Source organism: Vombatus ursinus, unplaced genomic scaffold (assembly GCF_900497805.2).
Source record: "Vombatus ursinus unplaced genomic scaffold, bare-nosed wombat genome assembly UNPS02014810.1, whole genome shotgun sequence".
Lineage (NCBI taxonomy): Eukaryota > Metazoa > Chordata > Mammalia > Diprotodontia > Vombatidae > Vombatus > Vombatus ursinus.
Genome location: NW_020954588.1, coordinates 7,399,558 through 7,423,734, shown reverse-complemented (window position 1 = coordinate 7,423,734; position 24,177 = coordinate 7,399,558). Strand labels below are relative to the sequence as shown.

Genomic DNA, 24,177 nt, shown 5'->3' with positions numbered 1-24,177 from the left:
GAGTCAGGAGGACCTAAGTTCAAATCTAGCCTCAGACACTTGACACTTACTAGCTGTGTGACCCTGGGCAAGTCACTTAACCCCAATTACCTCACCAAAAAAAAAAGCTAAAAAATAAAATAATCTAAAAGGGCAAAGACTCCTCAGACCATTAATTACTAGCTCTGGGTTTGTGATATCCCAGCATTTCTCTATTTTAAGATGTATCATAAAATCATCAAAATAAGGCTTATTTTAACTAACTTTAATTTTTAAAAAAATATAGACCATGTAAAACTTTCTGTATCAGAGTTAAGGGATATCATAAAGTTAAACAGTAGATTGGTGCAACTTCAGAAAAACTGGAAATTACTGATCTAGAGAGATCAGAATGAAAATAATGAATTACCAGTTAGATTAAGAAATAAAAAAAATTTGTGAAGTAAATCATTTAGCAAATATTTGTTGAGTGAGCACTATGTGCCAGGCACTCCACTGAGTTCTAGCAATATGGGATATAAAGACATGGTCTCTGTTCTCATGTAGTTTCCTTTTACTGTGGTAAGACAGACATATATGTAAATAAAAATTGCACTCAGTATAATGTGAAATTCAGTAAGAGATACAAAATACTATGTCCAGGTGAGGAAAAGGTTACCTCTTCCCAGAAGGACACAGAGAAGGCTTCAGTGTAGCTGACATATGAGCTGAACCTTGAAGGATCAGTCGAAACTAGGCAGAATTGGAGGAGTAATAGGAGAGGAGGTTCAGAAGGTAGTTTGGAACCAAATCATGGAGAGTCTTGGCTGTCTGGCTAAGGAGTTTGGACTTAATCGATGGGTAATGGGGAGTCACTTAAACATATTGAGTAAAGTAGACACCAAAGCTATACTTTAGGAAGGTTGATTTGTAAGTAATCTGTAGGCTGGATAGGTGTTGGGACAGAGATTAAGTGAACTGTCCAAGGTCACACGGACAGTAAGTAGCAAATAGAGTGGAAATTAGCCTAGTAGTTATTTTCACTCTATTGGACTGATTCTCAGTTAATGGGATAGAGCAGTGGAAAAAATCATTACATTTTTTGCTTTATAAGAATGAGGATATGTGTCTCTCTGTGTGTGTGTGTGTGTGTGTGAGTGAGAGAGAGAGAGAGAGTGAGAGAGAGAGAGAGAGACCCTTAGAAAAGACCATCATCAAAATACAGGTGGGAAATAAAAAAATTAACTTTGTGCAGTTTTTTGGTAATACAACTAAACTGAGCCAGAAGAAAAAACTGTAATCCAAAGGCCTCTAGCAGGCACTTAGAGATATATTATTCATCCTGTACATATGGGGTGCTTGAGGATGATTAGCACCTCTGGTGTGAGGGCTTGCTGAGCCTTTTTCAGGGCTGCTCATCCACCTTTGGTGTCCATCTGTTGCACAGCTCTCTCTGTGGCTCCAAGAAGCTTAGCATGCACAGGAGCCACCCCCTGGTAAAACCCTCTTGGCAGACAGGCTGAGCCTGGTTGAGGGTAACCAACAGACCTCAAACCATCATTTGGGGGGTTTCTGCCTCAAGGATGTGAAGACTTTCCCCAGTGGAATGGGCAGATGAGAATAGTTAGTTCCCGTGACCATAAAGATGGCTGAAGCAGGCACTGTGGAACACTTCGAGCTTGGTCAGATGATTTTATAAATAGAACTGGGGAGAATTTATGGGGGCAAAATAGTGAATTTTGTTTTGAGCATGTTGGTTTTGACGTTCCAGTGGTATTTCAAAATAAAGTTACCTAAGAGATCATTGAAAATGCTGGTCTAGACCTTGGGAGATAGGGTGGCATTATCAATTTGACAGTTATCTATATAGAAATAATTAATGAAACCCTGGGGAATAGATGAGACCACCTGTAGAGAGAGAAAAAAAGAGGACCAGGAATAGAACCATAAGGAAGAAAATAGTTCTGAAGAAGATGAAAAAGTAATGGTCAACAGGCGGTAGAAAGTGCCAAAGAGTGCGGTGCCATGGAAGCTAAAGGGGCTGATTAATAGTCTGAAATGCAGCAAATGGGAATGCTGGAATAGGCCAAATGAGTGGTTATCCAGCACTGAGCACAGTGCCCAGCATGTAGTAGGTACTTAATAAATATTTATTGATTGATTATTCATTTGTTATGATGGTGGTATCTGAGAATGAAGGCTGCCATGGAATTTGGATGAGGAGTATTTATTCTCAGGACTTATCTGCTCCTGCCAATATGTTTGTAATATTCATATAAAAAAACATATTTGCTTCTTATCAGGCCTTGAACAGTTTGATGTCATTAATGAAGCTGATGGGACCCAAGCATATCAGTTCTGTGAGAGTAAAGATGATGACCACATTGAGAACTGGCCTCCGATTTAAGGATGATTTTCCAGAACTTTGCTGCAGGTAAATGAACAGGTTTTCTAAATTTGTGCTCTTGTTGCATTTCCTGGCTGTGCCAGTATGGATGCTTGTACCTTTGAGGAGCAGAGCTCTCTAAATTTGAAATTCTCAAAGTGTGGAATTTTAAAAGCTCAAGTTTTATCACAAAAAGGAAAATAAAGAGCTAACTTTTTGTTTCTTTCTCATGTAGAGCTTGGGACTGCTTTGTTCGTTGCTTGGACCATGCTTACTTAGGCTCCCTTCTCAGTCATGTGATAGTAGCTTTGCTACCTCTCATACATATCCAGCCAAAGGAAACTTCTGCTGTCTTTCACTTCCTCATAATTGATAACAGGTACTTTCATTGTAACTGAAATAATGGTTATGAGGATGGGAGATTTTTCATTTTGCAACTTCAGGTTTTAGAATGAAGATTGTTACATGGAACCATATTAAAAAGTTCTTTATTCTTATGTTAACTTGCATTTTATTCCCAGCCCTTATCCTAGTGCCTAGTAAATAGTAAGCACTTAATAAATATTTGTTGACTTGTTCCCAGTAAAAAATACTGCTTTAATTTTAATTCTCAGTGTGCTTAATTCAATTTTTTAAACTTGAAACAAAATTTTCATCATTAGGACTTTACTAATAAAACATTTTTTTCCTAATAAAACTCAAAATAAGCTGGTTTACCTTTGTCAATCTTATTGAAAAGGAGTAAAAACAAGATTGGATGTGTGTGAGAATATATTTACCTACTTAGAGGAGCACCAACTCTGTTTTGAGCATCACTCCCTAACACCTAGACATTTATAATAGCCTTTTAACTGCTGTCTCTACCTTCCAATCCTGCACATAGCCACTAGATTAATAAAACCCAGCTCTGCTTGTCATGTCCCTTTCCAATGTCCCTTCTTTCTGCTAATAGTAGATACACTACTCTTCTAGGGGAATGTACTTCTTCTGGAGGTTTCTTTGGAAGTGCTTGTTATGTAAAAACAAGTATCAAATTTCAAATAAAAAAAAAATCTACTTCAGTTACTCCCCATGGTAACCGCATAAAATTCAGAGGCTTTGGCTTGGGATTGAAGATCTCCCACAGTCAGGTGCCAGTTTACCTTTTCAACCTTTTTCCACTACTCTTTAATACTAATCCTGCTTTGTAGCCAATTGAGTCTATTCAAAACAGCGTTGAACTTTCTTGCCTCTATCCCTTCATCTGTGACAGTCCATCTGCCTGGAATGACTCCTCCCTACCCACCCATCTTTGTCTGTTAGTCTTCTGTCCTTCAAGTGGCAGCTCGTGGACATAACTTCTTTATGCAACCTTGTTTGATCATATTAGTTGGAAAAAATTTCTTCCAAGTCAGTCCTGCCATAAGTGTCTTGTGACACTTATCAGATATTGCCTTAGAATATAAATTTTATGCAGTTCATTTTTTCCTTGTTAGGTTTATGAACAAGGACCACCTTATCTTGTAATGCTTGATGTCAGGCACATTGCCTGGCCATGTGCTGTACAGATTGGCTTTTAAATATTTAAATTAATGAATGAAAAAGTACATCAGATATTTTCTTTTATGTCTATTTTCTTTTGTATCTAACAATAATTGAAATATAAGAGGGCCAGCATTTGATGGTTCATTCCTTGTAATGTTTATTATGAATTATTACTACCTATGCATTAAATTGGGACATTTAAAGTACTTATTAATTGATTAAAATTTGCATTGTGTTTGTATCATTGGATTTTCAGTGATTTTCGGAGACCTGAGTAAGGATAATGTGAGGAGTAAGAGTAAATATGGTCTATGTTTTAAATTTAAAAAAAAAAAACTTTTCATTCACACCAGAAAATGTTTTCTTATTGCCCTCTATCTCAATTATAAAATACAATTTTTAACCAAAATTCTAAGTAGATACAATTATAACTTTAAGAAGCCAAAATGGGAAGGAAAAAAATAGCAGATTTGAATGTAACAAATGTTTGGCCAAAACCAAACATAAGAAAACCTCACTAATTTAAGATTATCGGATCTAATGCCAATCTGAATTAGTGAAACAAATCATTTTTAAAATTTGAGTAAGTACTAAAGTATTCCGCAACTTATCAGAGCTCAAGGTGTAGTGTTTTAATTGTTTGTGATCGTTCATTTTCTTCTAATAAACTTTTAGGGATGCTGTACAAGACTTCCTACATGAAATATATTTTCTACCTGATCATCCAGCACTGGAAAAGATAAAAACAGTCCTCCAGGAATACAGGAAGGTATTTGTCTTCCATTTTTGGCTTTAGGAAAGTACAAAACGATTTAAAATTTTTAGTTGATATTTTAAGACTATTATTAGAAGCAAATTTATAACTACATATATTTTCTTTATACATTCATATGTTATATTTTATACATGTGGAAAAATTGTTAGATTTGGATTTAAAGATGGTGAACCCAAGTCTTCTAACTTAAAAACCAGTATTCTTTCTGTTGCACCATTTGAAATACCTTTATACAATAATTTTCTCGAAAAAAGATGTAGGGGTTTTAGTGAACTCTCCAATATGAGTCATTAGTGTGGTATAATAATCACAAAATCTAATGTAATCTCTAGTTTTTTATTGAATGTTTTAATTATTATTCAGACCATTATGAACTGGAGAAGAAAATGGCAAACCACTCCAGTGTCTTTGCCAAGAATACCCCAAAGGGTGTCACAAAGAATCGGACAAAACTGAAACAACTGAACAACCACAACAACTGGTGTGAACTGTAGGGTTTTGTTGGATTAAGTATTTGGCAGCTAGGAAGTCTACTTTCAGTCAAGACAGCCATCTGGGGAGGAAGTCTATGCACCATATTTTAGTGGAAACAGTTATAAGCTGGAGAATGTCCAAAGGAGGATGACCAAAATGACCAATGACTTCAGATTCATTTTGTATGAAGAGAGGTAAAAGGAACAGGGAATATTTATCCTGGAGGAGAATTTTTTGGGGTGTGGGGTACTTTTAGTAGGTGAATTCATATATTGAAAGGTTATCATATATAAGAGTGATTGGATTTGCTTTGCTTGGCCTCAGTATAGAACTAAAATTCCAAAGGCTGAATTTGAACTCAGGTCTTCCTGACTCCAAGACTGGAGGTCTATCCACTGTGCCACCTAGCTGTCCCTGACAATTAGACACCTTTAAAAATGAAACGGGCTGCCTTAAAGAAATAGTCAGTTCCTCGTCTGGATGATGATATGTTGTAGAAGGAATTCTTGTTCAGGTATGGACCAAGTGACCTCTAAGGTCCCTTCCAGTTCTGAGATTCTAAGAGTCATCACAAAGATCCTACTGCCCGATATAGTTTTCATTACATATTTGGTATATTGAATTCATGGAAAATAGCTTCTAAGCATAAATGTCCTTCTAGCTCTGAGATTTCTGTAATGTGACAGGACTTACTAACTAATTGGATTTGGGGAGTGTGGAAAAGAAAGCAGGTTGTGTTGATAGTTGACTAAATGAACGTTGGTGCCACTGACTAAAAATAGGTAAATCAGATGGAGTAAGATTTGGAGGAATGAGTTGTTTTTGGATAATCTGAGTTTTGAGGTTAAGTTTCTGTGATATCAAGGTAGAGATGGAGCTCTAAAGTTTAGAAGAAAGTTTGGGGCTAGAGATATTACAGGGATCACTTGCCTAAAGGTGATAGTTGAAACTGTGGAATTAGGAGTGGGCAGAATCACCAAGGAAAGTCCAATCCAATAGAATCTTGGGGAGTGTCCACCAGGGAACGGGGATTGATAAGAACAAATAGGAACATTTTCTCCTAGAAGATGAGAGGAGACAGTGTTAAAAAGGAAACTTGTCAACATTGTCACGTTCTCATCCTCCTGGACTATGCAGAAGGGTCACACAGCTAGTAAGTGTCAAGTGTCTGAGGCTGGATTTGAACTCCGGTCCTCCTGACTCCAAGGCGGGAGCTCTATCCACTGCGCCACCTAGCTGCCCCTGACAATTAGACACCTTTAAAAATGAAATGGGCTGCCTTAAAGAAATAGTTTCTCCCCTGGATGATTAAAGTCTGGATGATGATATGTTGTAGAAGAAATTCTCCATGAGTTCAAGGCCACGGACAGTGGTAGGCCAGTCTGTGGGACCAGCTCTTTGGGGAAACTGTGGCTTGAGGCTGTGAATGACTTCATCATGGAGGATGCCCCATAGCCCTCAAATTTCCGTGCCTGATCACTAGCACTATGGCCAGTGCTGAAGGAGTATCTGGCCTGCTGAAAATAATTTCTTCAGCAAGAGGAACCAGAAGAGCATCTCAAAGAAAATGCAAGCTGGACGTTGATAAGAGCTTAGTGTATCTGTTTATGTGTGATTTTCACAAAAATTTTATCCAGAATACAGGAAGTAAAAAGAAGAAAAAGACCAGTGATAATGGTTGAGATTCTCCTGAGCCTGAAACAAATACATCCTTGAGTTTGATTTGTTCAAGTTCTAAGTGAATACCTTGAGGCATCACCAAAGGCTAAGGTGCAAATCAGATCAGTATTCCACAAGTCACTGGTGGCAGTAAATGTTTGCTTTCATTTATAGATATCCCAGTGAATGAGAAAGACTTTTAGTTATTTCATCTGTGTGGTGAAGAGTAACGAGAATAGATAAGACCTGAAATCTGGAGAGTAACAAGCAACTTGATTGAAGATGAGTCCCATTGTAAAGAAATAAAGTACAAAACTTAGTAGACTGGTGATACAAAGTACATTTGCACCGATAAAGATTAAGTTATTAAATTCTACTGTAAATTTAGGAAAAACTGATTTATAGAAGAATTCAATTTTCACATCTGCTCAAGAAAGATTTATTAAGCCCTTACGGTGTGATAAGCTCTTTGTGGACAGAAGTAGTGTATTTTAATACTTTAGTACATGTATAGAAAGCCTTTTCCTCTAAGATTGAATTGTAGAGACAAGCCCTCTACAAGATTTATATCAGGCTATGATGTAGCATTTTATAACACTAAATAATTTCTTCTGGAAATATGGGATCTAATAGGTTATAAATCAAACAGAAATTGGTAACCACCTATGAGAACCAGATGACTGTCATTATAGGACCCAGCAGTTGAAAACAGAATCAACAGTAGAGGATTAAGGTGTGTGGGCAAAAGGCTTATTTTCTTTATCTACCGTCTACCTTTTCTGGAGTCTGTAAGACCCTCGTTTCTCAGGTACTCCGATAAGATCTCTTGGTTCATTGAGCACCTAAAATACTGAAAATGAACTTTTACCATAAACCTCTTGTATCATGTTGGTGTGAAAGATTTGTATTATGCTTCAAGTAGGAATTGGATTAGATGACCGTTCAACCCTAAGATTCTCTAACCTTATGTTGGAAAGAGTTCAATATGTAGAGAGAAGGTAGTGGAGGGGGTTTGGCTGATTCAGGCCAAATTAGGACTTTAAGATAATTGTATTTGTTGAACTATGTTGCATTTCTGGAAATACTGACAGGAAAACTCTTACTGATGCTGTTAATTTTTATATGTATATATCCATTTTTGCTGAGGCCATATGCTCTAACCCAGATCACCTCCATGCAGCCACAGACACCTTAGACAAACAGAAGATGCCTGATCCAGTTGATTGGGTCTAATGCTTTAGGGAAGGGAAGAGAAGGGAATAGGAATTAAACACCTACAGTCTTCCAAACACTATGCAAATATCATCTCATTTGCTTCTCACAACAACCCGGGAAAGTAAGTGCAATTATTATCCTCATTTTTACAGTTGAGGAAACTGAGAGAACAAGTTAAGTGACTTGCCCAAGTTTATATAGTTTACAGATGTCTGAGGTAAGATTTGAACTCATACCTTCTGACTCCAGGACCAGTATTCTATCCACTGTGCCACCCAGCTTCCTAATAGGAAACATACTAATCTATAGTTCAGAATCACCAAGAATAGTGGTATGAATGGTAGTCTCCATTTAAGACAAACCAATATAAGAAATAGAAAATATGTGTGCTGCTGTGATCACAGCATTGTTAGGCCTTCAAGGGTGTCTACAATAGTACTCACCTATATTAGTGACCTGTGCCATCATTGAAAGTGTGTTTCACTTTGAAAAAAAATAGATGAACATAATAGAAAGTTTAGTGATTTACTTCATGTTTCATTTCTAAAGGTCAGATTTTCCCATCTAATTGTATGTCAAAGCCAAGGTATTCTCTTTTCTTTCTTTCTTTTTTTTCCAAAGTTGTATTTGAAATCATAGTTTTGAAAAAGGTCTGTAATCAGAATTTTTAATTTAAAAAAAGCTTGGATTTTAACTTTATAATTATCTTGGTTTTTATGTTTATGGTCAGGTGTGATGTCCTTACTTTGTTTTGAACACTGAGTTCCTAACCTTAAATATATGAAGGAGGCCTGTCACAAGTAGTAAGTGTTGATATTTGTGAAGTGACTTAGCTTTGGAGACACCAGGGTTATGGAAGTAGTCAGTTTTGCCCTATTTTAGAAGATTTGGTGGAGCGGTGCCCCATAAATACCATCCATCAACAGGCAGCTGCCAGGAACACTTCTATATATAGTTTGGTTGCAGTATGTTCCTATCACTGGAAAGCTTTTTATTCACATGCAGAATTTATGTTCAGAAGAGCCACACATTTAAAAATATATGTAAGTGAATTCATATAGACCTACTTTGGATCTTGGCCATCTTATTTTATGTTTCGTCCCCAAGAGAAGATAGTTAAGCTTACTCCTGAAGGTGCAAACTTTTCATTTCATTTCAGTTTCTATTTAGTAATAATAATAATAGGTCAGATTTCTATAGTGCTAAATTTACCCTTTCCTCTTTGCTCCTTTACTATTTCTTCTTAACAAAACTAGAAAATGACAAGAATAAGTATTATTCTTATTTAACTGAGAAGGAAACTAAAGCCCTGGGATGTGAATGACTTGTCCAAGGTCATCAAGGTCATCAGTGGAAGAGCCAAAACCTGGTTCTTTTGACTTGAGTCTATTGCTCTTTCTACTATACTGTGTTTCGTTTAGTTTGTCTTACTGTTCATAATTTAAGAACTTTGCTTTGGGCTTTGGAAGTTCAGAAGACTTTGATCTTTTGCTTATTTGTAAGTCTTACCTTAATGAGACTGATTGTTTTTCAAAAGACTGTGGTAAAGTCCCATGAGTAAAATGTTATCCTCTTAGTCATTTCCTGGAACAGGGTGTATGGGGTGTTCAGGACACCTAGTCCGTCTCGTGTGAAAGCTTGCCGAGCCCTTTGCAGGGCTGCTCATCCACCTTTGGTGTCTGCTTGTCACCGAGCTCTCACCTGTAGCTCCTAGAAGCTGTAGCATGCGCAGTAGCCTCATCATGGTAAAAATCTCTCAGCAGACCGCTAAACTAGGTTGAAGTAACCCATAAGCCTCAGACCATCAGTGAAGGAGGGGGATGTCTGCCACAAGCATGTCAAGACTTTCTTCAGCAGAAAGGGCAGATGGGAACAGTTTGTTCCAATGGTCATGAGCTTGGTTAGACCTCAAAGATGCCAAGATCACCAACTACATCCTGGGCCATCACCACTTATCCTGACTTTTGTCCTGCCACTGAACTTCAGTAACTCAGGAAGACAAAGTGAGGCTGACGACTTTGTGCAACTGTGCCTCAGTTAAATCCAGTTCAAGCATTTTGAATCAAGACATCATCACACTGTGCCGGCATTGGGCTTTGAAAATGAAGGGTGAACACCTGCAAACCTAGAGCAGTGCTTCTTAATCTAGGGTCTGTGAACTTATTTTTAAAATAGTTTGATAGCTATACTTCAGTGTAATTGGTTTCCTTTGTCATCTTGTATAGTTTATTGCATAAATTTAAAAACATTATCCTGAGAAAAAGAGCCTGTAAATTTCACCAGACTGATTGTCCAGGGCCTCCTTGCCACACCAAAGGTGAAGAGTCCCTGACCTGCAGGGAGGTATCCCTTTACTCTCCCAGTTCCTGGCACATAGTAAGTACTTAATGAATTTCTGTTGACTGACTTAACTCTCACTCTGGACTGTAGTTAATGATGTTGCAGCAGCTGGGCAGTTGGATTAAGGGAGAACTTGAATGTCCTCGGTGAAAATGTTAGCATTTCAAATAATAAAATTTCTTTCTCAAAAATATTTTTTCTCCAATTCTAAAATGCCTGTCAATCTTTTAATTAGATTATAACATTGTGGTTTTTTGGTTTTGGTTTTTTTTTTTGAAGAATGCCCTTATTTGGGCTGTAGTTTCAAATTCAGGCATTAAGACCCTAAAAATTGTCCTTGAAATTATATTTAAGCCACATATTTGTATTGTTTATTTAGGAGACCTCTGAGAGCACTGACCTACAGACAACTCTACAGCTGTCCATGAAAGCAATTCAACATGAGAATGTAGATGTCCGTATCCATGCTCTTACCAGCTTAAAGGAAACTCTGTATAAAAATCAGGTATGCCAGTTAATTTTAATGAAATATGAAAAAAATTTTTGAAAGATTTATTTGCATCCTTCAAATAGACCAGCTTTTATTTCTGTTAATGACTGATTATTATTATGAAATTTATTGTGAAAGTATCTTCCTTTCCATTCTATTTTTCCATCCTTTCCATTAATCTGTTTTCCATTTGCTTCCATTTCCCACATTACTATTTCTGATCAACAGGGAATTCAAAAGACTATCTTCTGTGCTAAATACTACATTCTGAAAATGTTTTTAATGATTTGCTAGATTAACACTTTTTGGAAGTTATCACATCTTACTTGAATATAGCGTAGTTTAGCTGTGTATTTTATATAGTGATTTGTGTTACTCTTTAAAAAATTTTTTTACTTTAACAAAGTTCTGTCATACAAAATTATTGTGTTTTTGTGATCACTAGATGTATCTTTTTATTTTTAATATCTGGCTTAGGTGATTACAACATAACACTAGTGAACTCATTCATAAATTTAATTTTCAAATGAACTAGTCAGATTCTTTCTCTTCCTTAACCACATAATGCAGACTTAATTGGCCAGCAATATTGCAGATATATGCTTTTGATCCCATTGGAGACTAGTCAATAGAGAATGAGGGAGGTAGATCAATATAAGTAATGCAAAAAAAAATTTTAGTGCAGTCTGTATAGTCATTTGTATTCAAAAATATAACAAATAAACCATGTATTACATTATGGGATTGAGTAGCTTAATGGCTTTGCTTTTTTCATCTGAATTCTCTAGTCTACCTTTCTAATTTCTCTGTTACGACTTTTTTTGTAGCTTCCTTCCCTTTTTTTCCTCTCTGTTCCTGTTGATAGCCTTCAAATAATCTGTCATTGGCTTTCTATTCTTTTCCTTGGGAGGAATATCATCTGCTTCCCCACGGTATATTTGTAAATGGATGGTTCTCGAATACACTTCTTGATATACTTAATCTCCCTTCCTTGGTCCATTCTTGCATCTCACTGTTCATAGAACATTTCCAGTGGGATGTTTTCCTACCTTATGCACGTCAGTATGGATATGCAGATCCTCCAAAGCACACGTGCATACATGTGTGCATGTGTGAGCGCACATACACACCTACACACAGAGGTTAGATGTTACTTATTGGTGATTCAGGCCTCTTTTTCTTCAGTAATCTTTTGGACTTCCTTTTCCATTTGGCTAATTTTGCTTTTTAGGGCATTGTTCTCCTCATTGGCTTTTTGGACCTCTTTTGCCATTTGGGTTAGGCTATTTTTTAAGGTGTTATTTTCTTCAGTATTTTTCTGGGTCTCCTTTAGCAAGCTGTTGACTTGTTTTTCATGATTTTCTTGCATCACTCTCAGTTTTTCCTCTGCTTCTCTTACTTGCTTCTCAAAATCCCTTTTGAGCTCTTCCAAGGCCTGGGACTGAGTCATATTTTTCTTGGAGGCTTTGGATGTAGGAGCTTTGGCTTTGTTGTCTTCTTCTGGTTGTATGTTTTGATCTTCTTTGTCACCAAAGTAAGATAATGTAGTCTGACTCTTTTTGCGCTGCTTACTCATGATCACGGCCAATTACTTGAGTTTTAAACTCTTTGTTAAGGTAAAAGTCTGCTTCCAATGTGAAGAGTGTACTGTCCCAAGATTCGGGGGTTTGTACAGCTTTTTCAGAGATACTTCTAGGGACCTGGAAAGTTTCAGTACTTTCAAGGTGCTATGATGAGGGCCGAGGTGTTTCCTCTCCACCACCACAACAAGCTCCACCGCACCAGTGTTCCTCCTCTCCCCAGGATCGCTCCTCAGAACTGTGACCCAGATCCAAGTACTGGTAAAGCAAGAGATTCCTGCCTCAGCACTGGCAAAGAGATCCTTGCAATCCCCCTCTGTTCTGCCACTCGATTCCCCCTCAGTCAGTGGGCTAGAAGCTCAGGAAACAGTCGCTGCCCCAGGCCGTGCTCGAGACTTGCAGCTGAGACCTAGCTCCTCTCTCACTGCAGTCACAGACTTTTCCCACTGACCTTCCACGTTGTCTTTGGCGTTCCTGGGTTGAGAAGTCTGGAAACCACCACAGCTGCCCGCGATTCAGTCCTCTGAGGTCTGCTCCAGGGTCGCTGCAGCCTGTGCGCCATGCCAAACTGCGCTTCTCTCCCCACCCGGCTTGCTATACCTTTCCGATCAACCATCCAGGCTGTCTTTGGCTGGAAATTTGTTTCACTCTGTTTTTTTGTGGGTTCTGCTGCTTTAGAATTTGTTTAGAGCCTTTTTTTTAAGTATTTGGAGGGCTTTGGGAGAGAGCTCAAGACAGTCACTACTCTTCCTCCGCCATCTTGGCTCCGCCCAGGCCTCTTTTTCTTCTCTTCATCCTTTACTCATCTTGAATTTGTTAAGTTTTTATGAGGCAAGCTTTTCAAACTGTATGAGAGACGTAGTAGTTCATTTAAAGATTTCCACAAGCCAACACAACCCTTCCTGTTATTCCTGCTGTACTTTTTGAGGTGGTGAGATCCGTGTGCCTTCCACCTTCTTAATTTTTCAAGACCCTCTGATGATTAGGTGAAGAGGCATAAAAACTAGTTTTACTTCAGCATAATTTAGCCAACTTAGAAGTACACTACTGCAGACCAAATAAATTAAAAGCAAAAACCTTTTGACATTCAGCTGGTATTTATAAAGCTCCTACTATATGCCAGTTATTGTGTTAAGCTAAGAGGATACCAAAAAAGGTGGGGGGGGGGGCAAAAAATAGTCCCTGCTGTTAAGGAGCTTACAATTAGTTGAATATATATTTCTGAATTCTCTATTCACTTGCCTGGAATGTGTGAGAGAATTGATGATTTAAGTTGTGAACTGCATTCTCTTTTTCCTAACTAATATATCCATTTCCTGAATCCCTCATAGTTAGTATTAGCATGTACATGGCAATAGAGAAGGGAATACATTACCATGTATTCTCATATTAGTCAACCCTGATATTTCACTTTTCAGGCATCTGTGCCTACTTAAGATTCATTCTTAATGATCACACTCTTTAAGGTTTTGAGTAAGACAGAATGTCTGCCTTGACATGTTGATGAATGGTTGTTAATACTTGATTTTAACAGGGAACATTGAGCTACTTGTTTGATTGTCTTCCCTGCTTATACTTTGGCTACTAACAACATAAAGGAAAATGACCCAGATGAAGTAATGTGGAAGTGGCTTACATTGAGTGCTTGCCAAGCTGAGCAATTTATTTTCAAGACTCACTATAGTATTCCTGATTGTAAAGAGATACAAAAAGTCTTTTAGCAAGCCCGCCAGATTTACTCCAGGCTCCTGGCTTTCTCATGTGTCTTAGGATTCAGAACTTCCTTTATACAACTGACAAATTGATATTCCTAAAGCAGAGTTCTGAGCATGTCCTGTGCACTTGAAGAGCTCCAGTGGCTCTCTGGCCATAAGCATCAAACGCGTTCTCCTGTGTTTGGCCTTTAAAGTCCTTCACAATCTAACCCCAGCATACTTTTCCAGCCTTATGCTATACTACTCCCCTTTATGCACTGTACCTTACAGCCAGACTGTCCCGCCTGCTTTTCTTATGTAACATTCCAGTTCTCTCTCTAGGCCTTTGCACTGAATGTCTCTGTTCTAAACCACACTCCTCAGAATCCTTGAGCTCCTGCAAACTTAACTCAACAACTGCCTCATACGTGAGGCCTTTCCTAATTCTCTTAGGGTCCTCCCTGCCAGTACTTTGTGTTTATTTATGTGTATGTATGTGGTGTTTCCCTGAACAAGGGAAGTTCCTTGAGGATAGGAATTGTTTCCTTTTATCTTTGTATCTCTAGTGTCTAGCAGCACAATGTCTGGCACTCAGGTGCTTAATAAATGTTTGTTGATTGATTGATTGACCTTAGAGATCATACAGTTCTACCAACTCATTTTGCAGATGAAGAAAATAAATCCTCAAAAGGTTAATCGTCCTGCTAAAAATCACACAGATAGTAAATAGCAGAGGCTGGATTGAACTACATTTGAACACTCTAATGGCAGTGTTATTCCCACTATTGCATGCCCCTTCTAACCTGCTTGATTCTCTTCATATCTTCTTGTTCATCTTGGTTTCATTACTTGCCTTCATTTTACTCAAAATACTTCACCACTTTTATGCTTTGTCTACTAAGTTCTTGCACAGAATCCTTAAAATACTCTTTAATCTCATTTATTGCTCTTCACCCTTCATATCTCATCCAACAATAAATGAGAAACAGGTTATCTGGATTCATGGGAAAAAAGGCATTAAAATAAAAGTAGGCCAAAATGTGTTAAGTGATAAATAAGAAGTAGCTTGATAGAGAAGAAAGAATCAGACTATCCAAGGTGAAATTGTCAACTTTTTAAAAAATTTATTTAATTTATTTTTAGTTTTCAGCAATCACTTCCATAAGCTTTTGAGTTTTAAATTTCTTCTCCCCCTTCCTTCCTCCCTCCCCAAGATGGTGTGCAATCTGATATAGGCTCTACATATACATTCCTATTAAACATAGTTTCACATTAGTCATGTTGTAAAGAGGAATTAGAACCAATAGGAGGAACCATGAGAAAAAAGAACAGAACAAAACAGAAGGAAAAAAAACGAGCAAATAGTATGCTTCAATCTGCGTTCAGACTCCATAGTTCTTTCTCTGGATGTGGATAGCATTTTCCATCATGGGTCTTCACTCAGCATCAGTCCATACAAGTCTTTCCAGGTTTTTCTGAAGTCTGCCTGTTCATCATTTCTTATAGCACAATAATATTCCATTACATTCAGGTACCACCACTTGTTCAGCCATTCCACAGTTGCCGGGCATCCCTTGAATTTCCAGTTCTTTGCCACCACAGAAAAAGCTGCTATAAATATTTTTGTACATGTGGGTCCTTTCAATCCTTGACTTTTTACTTATTATTTATATGCTCTTGGGCAAGTAACTTAGTAAGTGTTTATTGAATTGAATTGAAATAAACCCGCTGAACCCCCTTTTCTAGATCTGTAAAATAAAAGTGTTGAACTGCATGATCTCTAATATACCTTCTAGGTCTAAATCCTATCCTGAACAGTGTAATCCTGTCCCAGTCTGTCATTTTATTGTAGTCATGTCAGTTTAAAGCTTGTAGGGAGTAATTTAAACGTCTTTTACGATGTTTGTTCTTTATGTATATCCTTTATGTGTGTGTATGTGTATATGTATAGATAGATAGATAGATAGATAGATAGATAGATAGATATGCGCTCCTCTAGTACCACCTTCTAGAGAGGGAGGGTTGGGAATAAGTTTATAGTACCTACTATGTGTTAAGTGCTTTACAACTATTCTTTCACTTAATCTTCACAATATCCTAGATTTGAGCCTAGATTTGAACTCATTTCTTTCTGACTCTAGGCCTAGTGTTCAATCTACTGCGCCATTTGGCTATCTTCTACATGAAGCTTTTCCTCACCCCCCCAGCTGTTAGCACCCTCCCTTCTTATCCAACTTGTATTTAACTATGTTGTACTTACTTTTACTTATCCTCTTCATATTTATTCAATACATCTTTATATTAGTACTGGTTTTCTGTCCTATTCGAATTTAAGGTACTTGACAGTAGGGATTGTTTTATTCTTTGTATTTGTATCCCCAGCTTGTTACATCAAACACAATAGCCTCTTAATATGTGCTTGCTTATTGATTGATATATTCATTTATATATTCAAAATCTTCTATAATGAGAAAGGTTTATGTTTTCTGAACTTAGGATTTATATGATGAGTTCTTATGATTTAAAAAAATCTTTTCTTTCTACTTAGGTTAAATTAATAAAATATGCTACAGATAGTGAAACAGTAGAGCCTATTATCTCAAAATTGGTGACAGTACTTTTGAAAGGTTGCCAAGATGCAAATTCCCAAGCTCGATTACTTTGTGGAGAGTGTTTAGGGGAATTAGGTGCAATAGATCCTGGTCGTCTGGACTTCTCAACAGGTGAAACTCAAGGAAAGGATGTTACATTTGTGGTAAGTAGCAATAATTGGGAATTTTTTAGAATAGTTCCCAATTCAGTTGGAACTTCCATATTAGATATTACACAGAAATGTTCAATTTACACCTAACCTTTACATTACTTAATCTATACCATATAGGCAACCATATATCCCACACTTTTCCTATAATATTGTTTCAGTGATCCTCTGCCAATAATCACAAAGTTGTGAATTTTCTTTGAATATCATTTGTTGAGTCATTCAGTCACGTTCAAGTCTTTATGACCCCATTTGGAGATTTTTGTAGCAAAGATAATAGAGTGGTTTGCTCATTTTACAGATGAGGAAACTGAGGCAAACAGGGTTAAGTGACTTGCCCAAGGTCCTCCAGCTCGTGTCTGAGGCCAAGTTTGAACTTAGGCCTGGCACTCTACCCACTGGACCACCTAACTGCCCCTTAAATAGCATACTCTTAAGAATAAAACTTTTTTATATATTTATAATGAATACTTGTCTCTGTATTCATTACTAACTATATTAAGATTTATGTCCTTTTAAACAATTTATATAACCCAAGAGAATGAGGCCAAATGTTGGAATGTTGATATGGTAGTATTTGAGGTTATCTCAGTACACTGCAGAAGTTGTTCAAAAGAGCTTTGGACTTTGGTTTATATTCTGCAAACCTAATAATTCATTCCTTCCAAATTAAATTAGGATCCCTTTTTTAAAAAAGAAAATTAAGTCTTAGTTGAAGCCAAACTTAGAGGGCAGTAGAGTTAAAGTTTAATGAATTTTCCTGTTAGTTGACTTTTAATTTTTTTTCCTTGTTAATGAGACTGAAGTGGAGGATTCAAATTTTGCATATGGATTATTGATGGAATTAACCAGAGCATTCCTTGCATACGCTGATAATGTCCGTGCCCAGGATTCAGCTGCCTATGCCATTCAAGTAAGAACATACTTATTCATTGTTAGATTCACAATTTTGAATTTCCTTAAGAAAACTGTGAAGTCTATACACAGAGTTAGAAGAAGGTATTATTTTTTCATTACTTATTCTTGTGGCTTTTGAATAAAAGGAGTTGTGTGTGTGTGTGTGTGTGTGTATGTTTTGTTGTGTATTATTTCTATATAATACTTCCCGTTGAGCACTTATTCTAATTCCAGTTCTCAAATTTGCAGGATAGATGCTGTGGCTTAAATTGTTCAGCATCATTCCTTGGTTACAACATATTTTTTGCTCTTTACCATTATGCTTTTTTGGGTTCAACAGTTTATAAAATTTACCCTTCACTATTTGCATAAACTTGCATTGTTAGGATTTTAAAAATAAATATTTTATTAACTATCATATTTCTGATTAAAATATCTTAAGGTAGCAATTTCTTCATATATTTCAGTGCCACCCCAGTGGCTTAGAGTGGGTTTTCAAAAGTCATGTCAGTGGAGCACAAGCTCTGGTAGACCTTATCAAACTGAAAAGGCATTGAGTATGGGCCGAGTAATGGTCTGTGTGGTTGTGTCCAAGTCTAGCCTACCTAAGTTTAGTTGGCTCATCACAGAGAATTGGCCATCAGGTGAATTTCTTTTTATTCACAACTACCATTAACCATCTGTTAATGCGTAGACATGTGGTGATGTGCATTGATAGAGGGAGAATTCACATATATGAAATCACAGATCCTTGAATTATTGAAATATGTTCTTTGTATTTTCAGAAAACATGATGTAATACATATTTGACTTAAAATCTGGCCATATATCATAAGTTGTGTTTTTTAATATCTGATTTCATTTGACATTTCATTCTCACCTTTCTAGGAATCTCAGGATGCAAATTCTTTCTGTGAAAATTCTTAAGGTCTCTATATGATGTAAACTGTTCTTCCTCAGTTGAATTTTACAGTTGGAACCTTGATTATCTGAGGATGGATCATAAATTATTTGCACTGTGAACAGTTTAAGCAAATCTCATTTTCAACATACTAACCACACCTAGAATGGTGACTTACTTTGATAATCATTTTTTTATAGCATCTATTTAATTACTTGGTTTATGTACATCTTTGAACTTGAGATTTCATTGATATAGGGAACTCTTCCTGTTTTCAAAAAGAATTTAATATTTTGGTTTTCCCTAATTACATATAAAAACAATTTTTAACTTTTGTTTTTAAAAATTTTTAAGTTCCAAATGCTCTCATCCTTCCCCCCTCATTCAGAAGGCAAGCAATTTGCTTTAGATTATACATGTAAGAGTTATGCAAAACATGTTTCCATGTTAGTCATGTTGTGAAAGAAAACAAAGACAAATACCCCAAGAAAAATAAAGTAAAGAAAAAGTATGCTTCAATCTGCATTCAGACTTTTTTCAATTCTTTCTCTGGAGATGGATAGCATTTTTCATTGTAAGTCCTTCAGAATCATCTTCGATTATTGTATTGCTGAGAATTAGTTGATCATCATACAATATTGCTGTTACTGTATACACTGTTCTCCTGGTTCTGCTCATTTCACTTTGCATCAGTTCATGTGAGTCTTTCCAGATTTTTCTGAGAACATTCTGCTCCTCATTTCTTTTAGCACAATAGCATTCCATCACAATCATATACAACAACTTCTTCAGCCATTCCCCAATTGATAGATATCTCCTCAATTTCCAATTCTTTACCACCACTAAAAGAGCTGCTATAAATATTTTTTTAGATATAGGTCCTTTTCCTTTTTGGTTTTTTTTTTTTATCTCCTTGGGACACAGACCTAGTACAGAAGCACTTTCTTTCAGAGCAGAGCAGCCACTGATGACCAGTGGCTACATTTACTTTAAATTGTATTGCATTGGAGAAGTACTTTATAACATCAATATTTACCTTTGTTCCCATTCAGTAGAGTGTTTTACTTGATTAGTACTAAGTATTTTCACAGAATGAAGCATTTCACTAGAATGATATGAGTAGGATTGGGCAAATTGAACAGTTTAGTGACTTCAGAATTAACCATTTCTAGTGTGTTTTTGTTATTTCTAAGTGAAATTCTTCATCCTCAGACACTTTTTCAAATTTAAATACAAAAGCTGTACATTTTTTTATTACCTTGTACCTCTGTTCTCCTTGTTTTATTTGGATAATTGGCAATTGGCTACATAGTTAACTATTTGTAGAACATGACTTTGTAACATTTTACTTTTACATAATTCATAATCAATGTAAAATATAATTTAGCAAAATTAATGTTTCACTAGAGCAATGTGTCTTCTTAAAACTTGGTAAAATATTAAAAAGATAACGCAAGTAAAATGACCTTTTGAAGAGTAGCACTAGTGCAATAAAAATCTGTTTTATAACAAATATTTATATAGTACTTCATGGTTTTTTAAAGGGCTTTCCTAATTACAACCTCATAAAAAATTAGTTACAAGCCTTATTAAGAAACTGAGACTCAGAAGGACAGTGACTTGCCGAAGGTTATACAGCTTGTAAGTACATGATCCAGGTCACAAATACAGATCCTAAGATTTCAAGTCCAGTGCTCTATTCCTGTTTTACACACTAAAAGCCATTTGATTTTTCAGAATCAATGGCTCTTTTTATTCTTGGATTTTGGTTTCATTTTTTAGAACCTTTAATTTAGTATTTCACATTTCACTGCATCTTCAATTTGGGTAACACATTGGAATTTGAGTTTCATTCTTTCACATTTCTGAAAATCCCTAGTTGTAAGGGATGTAATAAATAAAATAAATGTATAGAGTGTTAACTATAGACTTTTCACCACTTTGCTATTAGTCTTATCCTTTTCAAGAGGTGATGTTATGCCATACTTAGATGCTTCAAAGTTTTGCAGTATTACATCTCAAGCTATTAAAAAAAAATCAGGTTTGAAATCCATTATTGTTGTGCATAGTCTGTTATATGGAGCAATAAAAATTAAATGAGACTCAGCCATTTCTTTGTGTATTGGTAGGAGTTGCTTTCCATTTATGAATGCAGAGAAATGGAGACTGATGGGCCAGGCCACCGACTCTGGAGGAGATTCCCTGAACACGTTCGGGAAATTTTGGAGCCACATCTAAATACAAGGTAGCTAGATAGGAATCGATAGACATTTACTAAGTGCGTACGATGTGCCAGACACTATGTGAGGCAATGAGACTACAAAGACAAGAGTGAAATAGTGTTTTCCCTCAAGGAATTTACAGTCTTTCAGGGAAGAAAGCATGTATATAAATGTGTGTGTGTGTGTGTGTGTGTGTGTGTGTATATGCGCTGTAAATATACATATACTCTTTCACACACAAAATATATAAAAAATAAGTACAAGCTAATTATGAGAAGATATCACCATCATCTAAGGGAATCTGGAAAGGTTTCCTGTAGATGGTGGAGTCATGGAGAAACAAAGGATTCTGAGAGACAGAGGAGAGCACAGAGGGAACACACTCCAGGCATTCTGAACAACTAGTGCCAAGGCCTAAAGATGAAGTATTGTGTTTGAGGAACAGCAAGAAAGCTAGTTTGGCAGGACCATAGAGTGAGTGAAGAAGGAGTAAATGCATAAGATTGGAAAGTTAGGTTGGGAACAGGTTGTGAAAAGCTTCAAATATTAAATAAAGTATCTTACATTTGATTGTAGAGTCAAGTCAATAGGGATCCATTGAAGTTTATTTGAGTAGGTAAATGATATGGACAGAACTCTGTTTTAGGAAAATCACTTTGGGCACTGTGTGGTGCATGAATTAGACAAAAGATGTGTAGGGAGACCAGTTAGTTGGCAGAGGCAGTAGTCCAGGCAAGAGATTATTATGGCCTGAATTAGGGTGATGGCTGTGTGAGAAGAAAGGGAATATATATAAGAAATATTGTGGAAATAGAAATAACAAGATTTGGCAACTGATTTCTATATTGGGGTAAGGAAGAGTGAGGAGCTGAGGAAAATGCCAAGGTTCCAAACCTAGGAGATTGGAAGGATGATGTCATTCTCAACAGAAAGAGGGAAGTTCAGTAGAGGTGTGGGTTTAGAGGGAAGAGATACTTTCTGTTTTGGACATTTTAAGTTTGATGTCTTTGGCACATCCATTTTGAAATCTCCAATAGATAATTAATGATATGAAACTAGTTGAAAAGAGATTAGGGCTCAATATATAGATCTTTGAGTTATCTGCAGAGTTAAAAATTAAACCAGTGGGAGCTATGTTTACCCAGAGACCAGTGTAGAGAGAGAAGACACGGTCTAGGACAGTTTGGTTATACTAACGCTACTTTTGTGAATGTTTTGTCTTGAATTTTAGAAAAATTAACTTTTTACTTTTGTGAAAGTTTTAAAAAATAAATGTCTTTGAAAATATTTACTGCAATATTTCCCTTATTCATAATATTGATATCAAAATAATAGTTTTATGTTCAATAGACTAAATTTTAGGAAGCTTTAGTATAGAGAAAAATTGAGTAAGTCTACAAGAACAGTCATTTACATTTATTAAAACACCGCTCATGCTGTGAAAGAATTTATCTTACATTTTGCATGTGTTAAAGCTTATGCTGGGTTATAAATTATATAGGTGATCGGGAACTAAATAAAACCCTTTTAATAATAAGTTTATCTTGTAATTCTCAGAATTTTTTACCTCCATTTTTCCTATGATCAAAGTTTTATATACTTTTAATCCACTCTTGCCCTGAAAAATATATTTAACTTTATTTTAGGATCATAGGATCTAAGGCTAGATAAAGACTTCAGAAATTATTTGGTCGAATCCTCTCATTTTATAGATGAGGAAACTAACCATCAGAAAACTGAGGCCCAGAAAGGTTAAATGATTGTCTGAGGTTGCCCAGGTTCTAAGTGATAGTCAGAATCCGAACTCAGATCTTCAGACATTAGATCCAGCTCTCTAAAGAATTTTATTATTACTATGGAAGGGGGGCAGCTAGGTGGCACAGTGGATAGAGCACAGGCCCTGAAGTCAGGAGGACCTGAGTTCAAATGCAGCCTCAGACCAAATACTTGACACTTACTAGCTGTGTGACCCTGGGCAAGTCACTTAACCGCAATTGCCTTAAAAAAAAAAAAGAGTGCTTAGAAGATAAAAAGTTTAAAAATGACTATTTGCAGGAATTTTTATGTACTTGCCAAAGCACATAGTTTCTCAATATTCTGTGTAGCTGATCTGTTATCATTTTGGGAGATTACCTCATACCTTTTCTGTTCAGAAGGCTTAACAATGTCATTTTGGGATTTGTTCTTGTGGTATTGAAAATTGTGTTTCATTAACATAGATCTTGATACCGTGGACTGCCAATGGAGCCTCTTTTGATTCCTCCCAAGTGTTTGTGCTTTCCACTTTCTCAGGTGTCTTAAATACTCTTATTTGTGTTCATTTTGTATTCCTCTTGTAGAATATAATCTCCTTCTTGGAAGAGACTGTTTTGTTCTTGTCTTTGTGCCTGGCCCAATGTATCAAGTAAGGTCTTATTTAATAAATGTTGTGTTGAATACATACATTGCACTGCCATGCTGTCCTCTACCTGCAGCATAAAGAACACAAGGATACTTAATGAATTTAGTTTTAATTAAATGAAGACCTCAGCTTATATTTCTTTTTTCCCTGTTTTCTTGCTTTAAATTTCTGTTAAGTAAGGTGCCTGGCAGTAGTCATACATGACAGCATAATTTGTGAGTGAGGCGCCTTCGGTTCCTCTGTCAAAGCAGAGAGGATACATCAGAAGTGCATTGGTTACTCCATTCCAGATAGAGGCTGCCTTTCCTTTACAAGTGCCATCATGTTTTGACAGAAATTTGAGGCAGAATCAGAGTAGAATACTGGTCTGGTAGCCAGAAGATTCAGAAGTACTGTGGGTTACTTGACTCATTACCATATTTAATCTTATCCAGGGAGTATATTTATACAATTCCTCATGAATAAGATTTCATAATTTCTTCCAATCAACTAAGCTCAGAATCCCCAGTAGTTAGTCAAATAGTATTTATGTAATTAGCTAGAGAAAACTCCAATAATAGTTATCCATTTCTTTCTGCATGGTAAATCTCTATATATATCTATGTAGTATATCCTTTAGTCTTCTTGAGATTCGCTTTCAGGTTCCTAAATATACAATTTATCTAAAGTGAAATCAGTAACAAAACAAAGACATACAGTTTTTTAGTGATGAGTGATCACAACTAGAATCACCTCAAACCCTAGCTATAACAGCAGACAACTTCTTTTCGCTTCTGAGAACACATTCCCATGACATTTTGTTCATTCAGCATAACAAATGAAATCTCTTAGTAACAATTCTCTTCATTTTCTTCACAAAATAAATTTCATCAATTAAGACCTCTCATTCTGTTTTTTTTA

The 24,177-nt window shown here is 36.4% G+C and overlaps 1 protein-coding gene across 1 annotated transcript in view; it reads left to right on the top strand.

Annotated features, from left to right (window-relative positions):
• ATR (ATR serine/threonine kinase) overlaps window positions 1–24,177 on the top strand; it is a 119,249-nt gene that overhangs the window by 32,075 nt on the left and 62,997 nt on the right. Inside the window, exons 18-24 of the mRNA XM_027875875.1 lie at window positions 2,262–2,392; window positions 2,580–2,723; window positions 4,544–4,637; window positions 10,711–10,836; window positions 16,644–16,850; window positions 17,656–17,769; window positions 20,784–20,899. Of these exons, the coding sequence (XP_027731676.1) occupies window positions 2,262–2,392; window positions 2,580–2,723; window positions 4,544–4,637; window positions 10,711–10,836; window positions 16,644–16,850; window positions 17,656–17,769; window positions 20,784–20,899 (932 nt within the window). The remainder of the gene's footprint in view (window positions 1–2,261; window positions 2,393–2,579; window positions 2,724–4,543; window positions 4,638–10,710; window positions 10,837–16,643; window positions 16,851–17,655; window positions 17,770–20,783; window positions 20,900–24,177) is intronic.